Source organism: Zingiber officinale, chromosome 6A, assembly GCF_018446385.1.
Source record: "Zingiber officinale cultivar Zhangliang chromosome 6A, Zo_v1.1, whole genome shotgun sequence".
Taxonomy (NCBI): domain Eukaryota; kingdom Viridiplantae; phylum Streptophyta; class Magnoliopsida; order Zingiberales; family Zingiberaceae; genus Zingiber; species Zingiber officinale.
Window position 1 is genome coordinate 22,543,294 of NC_055997.1, and position 8,056 is coordinate 22,551,349.

Genomic DNA, 8,056 nt, shown 5'->3' on the forward strand with positions numbered 1-8,056 from the left:
CCCAAAATTCCTGATCTATCCTTGGATCACAAACCTCTTATAAAATACGATGGTCCATAATTTTTGGAGTCAAATCCAGAAGATCTTCCTGTATAAAACTCCCTCACGTGCCAAACACGTGCCACGCTCCAACGCACCAAAAGCCAGACGCCTGCCCTAGCCTCGCGATTTCCTTCTCCTCGCGATTTCTTCTCCAGCGCCGCCTCCTCCCACCGTCGCCTCCACCGCAGCCAAAGCCTTCGTCGCCTGCGGCCTCCCTCCGAAGCCGCGTCCCTCCCGCGACCTCCCTCCTGCGCTGAAGCCCTATCCCCGTCGCCTCCCTCCAGCGCCGAAGCCCTAGCCCCGTCGCCTCCCTCCATCTGTTTGTGCTGCAAAATCTGCTTTGTTTGTCCCTCTTTCCATAAAAGAATGACTACTTTGATATCTTTAAAATTTCTTCTTTTATGTTTTTTTGCTTTCTGTGAGTACGAAACTTAATTCTAATCTCGCCTCACGCGTAACTTAGGGAAACGTTGGCCTGATATTTACAAAGGGAGATCTCAAGGAAGTCAGTGAAGAGGTTGCCAAGTACAAGGTATCAACGAATTATTGAACACTTATTTTTCCAACATAATATGGTTGATTTCATATTCAAAATGTTTTTTTATTGCTAGGCGATTCATTGATTTTACATTTGCAGATTTATTAATCTGATGCTGCTTTTGTCTAAATATTTATTGTTCGATGCAAATTTAATCTTCTTTTTTTTTCCACTGGAACAATATCAAACTATGAGTTGTCCTTGTGGTCACTTTGTTACTTTGTTTTAGACCAAAATTTACACCATCAAACTATGAGTTGTCACTTTGTTTTTTTAGACCAAAATTCATTGTTTTTTTCAGCCGGCTCAAAGTAATTATTATGGAGGGTGAATTTACGAGTTGTCGTCATTTGAATTTTAACGAAAATAAAGCTAGTCGGGAAGGGGACTTTGATGTTATTGATGAAGGTAATAAGATTCATTTTGGGAATGTATGGAGTTTCAATATATCGAATTTTACTGGATAAATTCATTTTTCTTTGTTTGTTTGATTTTATAGGCTTAAACATTGAAACAGATTTGGATATACCACAAATGGGGTTGGAATTTGATACAGAAGAAGATGCATATCAATTTTATTTGTCATATGCTAAAAAAGTGGGATTTGGCATAAGGAGAGGTAAAATCCACAATGATAAATCGGGTAAATTACTTGATAGAGTTTTTTATTGTTGTGCCCAAGTCAAAAGAGGAAAAGACAAACGAGATATTTATGTCAAAGCAAGTTGTGATGAAACTAGATTTGGTTGTGAGGCTAAAATAAAGATTAGTAATTGAAGAAAAAGCAAGTTTACTGAGGTCCAATTTGTTAAAGAGCATAATCATTATCTCTCAAGTCCAAACAAAACTCACCTATATAGAAGTCACAGAAATATATCTTTTTCTGCTGCGAAACAGATTGAAATTGCAAGTGATGTGGGAATCCCCCCCCCCCAAAACATCTCATGATCTTATGGTGAGACAAGTAGGTGGGAGGGATAATTTAGGATTTATTCCTGAGGATTACAAAAACTACTTGCGATCAAAAGAACAATAAATATGAGAGTTGGGGATACAGGGGGTGTATTGGAGTATTTGCAGCAAATGCAGTTTGATGATCCTAATTTTTTTTATGCTATTCAAGTTGATGAAGATGATTTGATTACTAATATTTTTTGGTCTGATGCTATGATGAGAGCTGCTTATGCTACTTTTGGAGATGTTGGGCAGGAGTTGTATCTCGGATATTGGGTGGCATCGATGGCAGGTGTCTCCACAACTGGCTGACTGTGCATCGGGAGGCGTCTCAGGCGACACGGCTGCGGGCTCGCTAGGAAGTAGCGACTTTCGAGGCGGGACGCGGAGACTCGTTAACGGCGGATATGGGTGGATACGGCGGCGTAGCAATGACAGACGGAAGGGGCAGCGGTGACGGGCGAGCGGCGGCGATTGTTTCCTGCGAAACCACGAGCGTGACGACGGCGAAAATCGCGACAGTGGAGATCGCGAGAAGTAGGGCACGGTAATTCAAACTCTATCAAATCGAACCGATTAAACTCCGGTTCGGTTCAGATGCGCCTAGATTAAATTGGAAAGTATTATGCAATGCCTAAAGTTTATTAGAGGCTCTAAATTAAAATTTTTTAAGAATCAGCTCTCATCTCCAAAAATTTTAGTCTAGGGCCTCTAATAAACTTTAGGCATTGCATAATATTTTCCAATTTAATCTAGGCGCATCTGAACCGAACCGGAGTTTAATCGGTTCGATTTGATAGATTTTGAATTACCGTGCCCTACTTCTCGCGATCTCCACTGTCACGATTTTCGCTGCCATCACGCTCGTGGTTTCGCAGGAAACAATCGCCGTCGCTTGCCCGTCACCGCTGCCCCTTCCGTCTGTCATTGCTACGCCGCCGTATCCACCCATATCCGTCGTTAACGAGTCTCCGCGTCCCGCCTCGGAAGTCGCTACTTCTTGGCGAGCCAGTTGTGGAGACACCTGCCATCGATGCCACCCAATATCCGAGATACAACTCCTGCCCTTCTCCTCCCTTTTCCCGTGTGTTCGACAGTTCCTTTCTTATCACAGTGACGGAGTAGTGGCAGCACCTGGCTGGAATAGTAGCAACAGGCTTTTGGACGACTCTGCTTTCCGGTGTGTAGGCAGAATAAGTATTGTGAATTTCTTTAAATTGAGGAAAATTTTAATATTTTCTTCTTCTTCATTTCCGGTGGCTTCTCAGTGAATGTGCAGCAGTAAAGAAGTCTTTCCTTTCTTCTAGTGCCTAATTAGCACGTTTTGGTGAATCACATCAGGTTTATTGGTAAGTTTCTCCTCTCTTCTTCGGAACAGGTGCCATAAGAAGAAGTCACCGCAAGAAATTGGGAGTACTGTTTGTAGGATGCATTTGGAAGTGGAGTAGAGAATTTGGCATCTGATTGTACGGAGGATGGTGTTTGATGACATTCAATCCTAACATATTAAATAGGCTCATGGGAATCCTTTAATTGTTTGGTGTTCGAGATGATGAATTCTCGATGAACAAGGTACAGAGAATGATTGTTAGTGCATTGAGGGTGGGTGTGATATTTGGGCCAAAAAAGAAGGATTTGGGTAATTGCAGGTGTGAGAGTCGATAGGCTTATTATGCTAGTAAGGTGATGAGTTTGGATAATTGTGAGAGTCAAGGATGGGTAATTGTTATGGCAGTTTGTAATTTGATATCATCAACCGTTGTGATTGCTTGCAGAGATGGAATCCAGTTCCAAAGCTGAGGAAGATATCGGCTATAGCAGCATAACAACCAAGAAAGCCCAACTTCAATCTATGCTTTCAACTCTCCTGGATGATCCAATTCTGGCAGATGTTTTGAAGAAACCTACCCTTGTAGATGTTGACACCTTGATAAACTTGGAGCTAGGCAGTGCAATGAAGATAACTATAGTTAAGATGGACAATACCTCATTCGGTATGAAAATGACTTGCACTAAGATGGATATTAGTATTAAGGTACCTTAGAATTTGATTTGAATTCCATGTATGTAGATTTACCATTGAAGTAATTGAATCCCATGTAACTGTAGGCTATAGATACTCTACGATAATGTTACTGCAATGTTTAGGGATGGTTGAGGCTTGCAATATTGTTCTAGTTGTAGAAGGATTATGTACTGAGTCATACCATAAAACTTCAAAAAAAAAAAATCAATAATGAGAGTTGAACATTTATTAAAAAAACATGTGTTTTTATGTGTACATGACAAATCATACATGATAGTTCTTTAGCCAGACATTTTTTAAAATGGCTGCTTTCTCTGTTTTGAAGATGTTGCTGTGCTGAACTCTGCTACCGTTAAGGATTTGAAATTAGCAATCAAGAAGAAAATAAATGAGATGGAGCAAACAACAATGGGTCATCGCCACATTTCATGGTATTCTTATGCTATCTCACTTGCTCATGCTCTTCTAAAGATTTCAGGGAAACATATAATATATTGTGAATATAACAATGCAATTATGTTTGAGCAGACTAATTTGTGAACATTTGACCTTATTGCGCACTAAATTTAGTTGGAAACTACAATATATTTGTTTATTTCGAGTAATAATATAACTTATTAACCACTTTTTTATAGTTCTGAGTATGTCTCAAATTGTAAGAATGCTGTGGCTTCAATGTTCATTTGTGAAAATATAGCCCTCATGCACATAGAGCCCATGGGATTTGTTGAGTCTCATTGTTTTCTCATCTCTATTAGTATTCCTTTAGTTACTAGTATATATATATATTTTATATCCTATGTTAGCTATTCATTTACTACAAGACAAATAGTTTTCATTAGACTTGTCATTAAAATATATAGAAGAGTAAGCTCTTAGTAATGAGACAAAGAAATGAAGAAAAAAAATCAATTATGATTTGCAAGTCAATCAATGCACTCAAGTGCCTGATATGATTCCTTATGAATGCTATCACTGTTGATGACCTTGTCATTGATTCGGTAACAAAAATTATCAGCATACTTAACCTAAAAAATAGCAAATGAAATAGGCTCTGAGGAACATTAATTGACACCTTTGATGATTTCTACCTAGTTAGTTATCTTGCCTAAAATACATCAACATTCAGACACCTTGCTGTTGCCATCATTCAGATTGTTTTTAAAAAAACCCAAGCTTGTTAGTAAAAATGAAACACCTAATCCTAATTTAGCAATTTAAGGAACAATATTAGTGATCTAAGGATCTTGTTGTGGCAAATTGTTGGCATTAACAACTAATTTCATTTTTGTCTTTGTTCTCTAATATCATATTTAAAGGTTGTTTTAGTTTTTTTTCTTCAATACAAATTATTTATTTTTCTTTAAACTTCTGAGGTTATTGGTTTAGTATCTTGAAAACAAATTGTTATTGACCATTTTGCAGACAATTTGATTTTAGAGACAAGACTATTGTAAATTTAAGAACCTTAGAATTGCTCTTGATGTAACATTGAATAAGATCAAAATAGCTTTAAAGAAAATGAACTTAAGCAAAAGTACACGGCCAAATGATATTATGATTGAATATTGGATGAGTTTGAGAAATCAAGGTGTAAATTTGTTAACTATTAATTGAAATTTTAAGGCTTAAGAAGATGGTCAAGTTTTAGAGATATGTTTTATTACTATTTAAGAAATGAAGGTAATGTACAATATTGTTCTAAATATAAAAGTAGTAAATTGATCATTCACATTTCCGTATCATGTTACAATTGATATAATTTAACATAGAGCTTAATAGAGTGATTAAACTATAGTTAACCTTAAATAGTTGGAACAAATACCACGATGATATATCCAGTCCTTTTTAAGTTGTCAAAATTGCATAAGCACGGGAAGTTTGCGAGTGCATATTGACAAGCTGTCTGTATAAGCTTCAGAACTGGCTCATTTGTTGTGGCAGGAGGCATGTCTGGGCTAACTTTTGTCTTTCTCATCAAAATGAAAAGCTGGTTGATGACAATTCTGTGCTTAGTGAATATGGCGTAAGCAATAATTCCAAGGTAAACTACTTTTAAACCTTCTATTTATATACTAGTTTTCTTTGTCATTTCTGGACAGATAATTGTGAAATAGCCTCTACTTAATGAGCCAAACTATTATTGCTGTTTCTTTCGTCCATGCTTACTACATCCGTGAGTTATGCTACCTGCAGCATAGGAAAGAAATTTCCACTATGTTTTCTGTCCACATCCTTTTGCTATTTTCATGTCAGTTTTTGACATATATACCACTGTACATGGTTGACCAAAGAAACAGGCAGAGAACTAGGATTGTCAAATAGAAAACCGAAAAGATTGTTGAAGATCAAATTGCAGTAGCTGCAATTCAGTAACTTACATATAAATAAACATAGAAGGTTTGCTGTAGGTCAAAATCTGGACAGTGTAGGATACTATAAAACATGGAGCAAAATGCTGCAGAAAAAGGTCCTTTTTCTCTCAAGTATACAGAGGATGGTGCTTATTTGGTTCATTATTCATGTGTCTCCATTATATATATTAACTATTCTGAACTTGAAATATCCCTAGAACGGTTAACTTTCTCTTGTCGCATGATATGTTTATTTTGGCAATAAAATAAAAGTATTCTCGCTGGTCTCCTAATATAGAAATGGTTTCGAGCTCCAATGTTTGTTCTATGAGATTGGAGAGAAGGCAAATAACCTTTTAATCCAGGAGAAAGGACCAATTCATGACTTTAAATCATTAGTGGTTCATTTAGTGAACAGAGTTGACTCTTTCTTACAGAAAACAATTTTCTTTTCTCATGCAGGTACATTTTTTCCCTTTTGTCGCATCCAGGGCGACCCAGAAACATTCTAAGAGAAGGAAACACCGTTTCTTTCATGGTCTCAGTAAAAGGTTATAGCTTCGCCACGAGCTCAAAGTTCTGATACTGTTGTTTTCTTCTTTATGGTATTTTGCAGTTTTACTTCACCGATAAATTGATAATGATGACAATTTTAATGTGGAGATATTTGATTGTGTTGACTGTCAATTATTTTAGCGAATTAATTATTAAAAACTTAGTAATTTTAATTGATATCATCTCCTACTCCCCCTTTCTAACTTCCTGGATCAGTTGAAACACCAAACACACTACTCTTGGAACACAGGAGCTCCTCCAAATCCATTGCTGAATTATTTAATTCTCATGTCTGCGTATAAATCTTCCATGCATCTCAGTGCTTAACAAACAACACATGCAATTGATTCTCACTGCCTTTGACCAATAAAGTGATGGCTTTCCGACGTTGAATCTTGCTTTCCCTCGCCCTTGCCGCTTTCCTCAGCATAGGCCACAGATACAGTAAATTCTCACGAGCATCCCTCCCAAATTGGCGGAGAACACCGTTGCTTTTTGGACCTCACCCTCCGGTGAGTACACTGCCTTGCTACTCTGCCATGAGACAGGTCTCGCCGCCTGTGGATTCGGGAATGACTTCTGCTACATTCAGGTGGTGGAGGTCGGCACCGAGCGAAGCATTCACTCGTGGGAGTTGGGCTTCACTCCGGTGAGCACAGAGAATGCATGCTCTGTTCATGGCATACGGGCTACAGGTGTTCAACGGCAGCAAGCTAGTGACACGAGTGCGGCGTAGGCGGCCGACAACTACATTGCCACGTTGGAGCTGGTGGACCAGGTCCATATGCGATAAAGACGGCGAGTTTACGTGGAAGGCCAGTCAAGACACATGCGGTCTCCCGAGTTAAGCAACATGTACTTGTAATTGCTGACTGTTCACTTAAACTCATTTATTTGGCTTTATAATGAACTCGCAGGAGAAAAGTTTCAATAGTATTTAAACAGTTTGATCAATGTGTGAATGGGAATGTTGGCTCCAGATCCATTCACGTGCAGGGTTGCCAATTTGCATGTATTTGTTATGAGTCCCATGTGTCTGGGCCAATCTTGCACAAGCTGCACCTCACCAAAGGCAAACATGCCATCTTCACTGCTGCAACTCAGCTCTTCAGCAACAGTCTTGTCTTTTCTTTTCTTTTGATGGACCACTCCAAAGCACGCTTGCTCACTTTTCTTCTTCCTTTCCTTTGCATTAAGATAGAGTTTTAGGTAGGATTGAGATATCTATTAGGAAGGGTAAAAGGGTAAGGATGGCTGTTAACATCACTTTGACTGATATTCATCCTATTTTTTTTCCCCCATACATGGTAAGCTTTAGCATATGCAAAACCATATTAAATTACTTGTGTCTTTTATTTTTAGTTTTTGATTTGTTTTTGTATTTTTTTTATATAATCTAGATATCCACCTTCTTAGGCATATATCACTATGAACATTGTCAACTCTATTTTATTTTATGCAAGATGTAAGATATTTTTTAAGAAATTTCTTTAATCCATTTTTACACATAGAAAAGGGAAAAAAAAAAGAAAAAACAAGGATAATCAATCTAGATAGATTAGGCAATCTAGGTGAGTCAAGTGTGTG

General features: G+C 38.0%; 1 protein-coding gene across 7 annotated transcripts; it reads left to right on the plus strand.

Moving 5' to 3' along the window:
- The first annotated feature begins 75 nt into the window (after positions 1–75).
- Positions 76–6,651, plus strand: LOC121996109 (U11/U12 small nuclear ribonucleoprotein 25 kDa protein-like). Of its 7 annotated transcripts, none has more exons than XM_042549940.1 (10): positions 76–384; positions 506–574; positions 882–988; positions 1,080–1,199; positions 2,649–2,714; positions 2,803–2,883; positions 3,310–3,528; positions 3,886–3,991; positions 5,505–5,604; positions 6,406–6,651. In XM_042549940.1, exons 7-10 carry the CDS (start codon positions 3,312–3,314, stop codon positions 6,424–6,426), a joined length of 444 nt encoding a protein of 147 aa, XP_042405874.1. In that variant the 5' UTR covers positions 76–384; positions 506–574; positions 882–988; positions 1,080–1,199; positions 2,649–2,714; positions 2,803–2,883; positions 3,310–3,311; the 3' UTR covers positions 6,427–6,651. The 7 variants fall into 7 exon arrangements, with proteins under 7 accessions (XP_042405874.1, XP_042405870.1, XP_042405871.1 ...); XM_042549936.1 differs by having other exon boundaries at positions 78–384; positions 6,377–6,651; XM_042549937.1 differs by lacking the exon at positions 1,080–1,199 and having other exon boundaries at positions 78–384; positions 6,377–6,651.
- Positions 6,652–8,056: the final 1,405 nt, after the last annotated feature.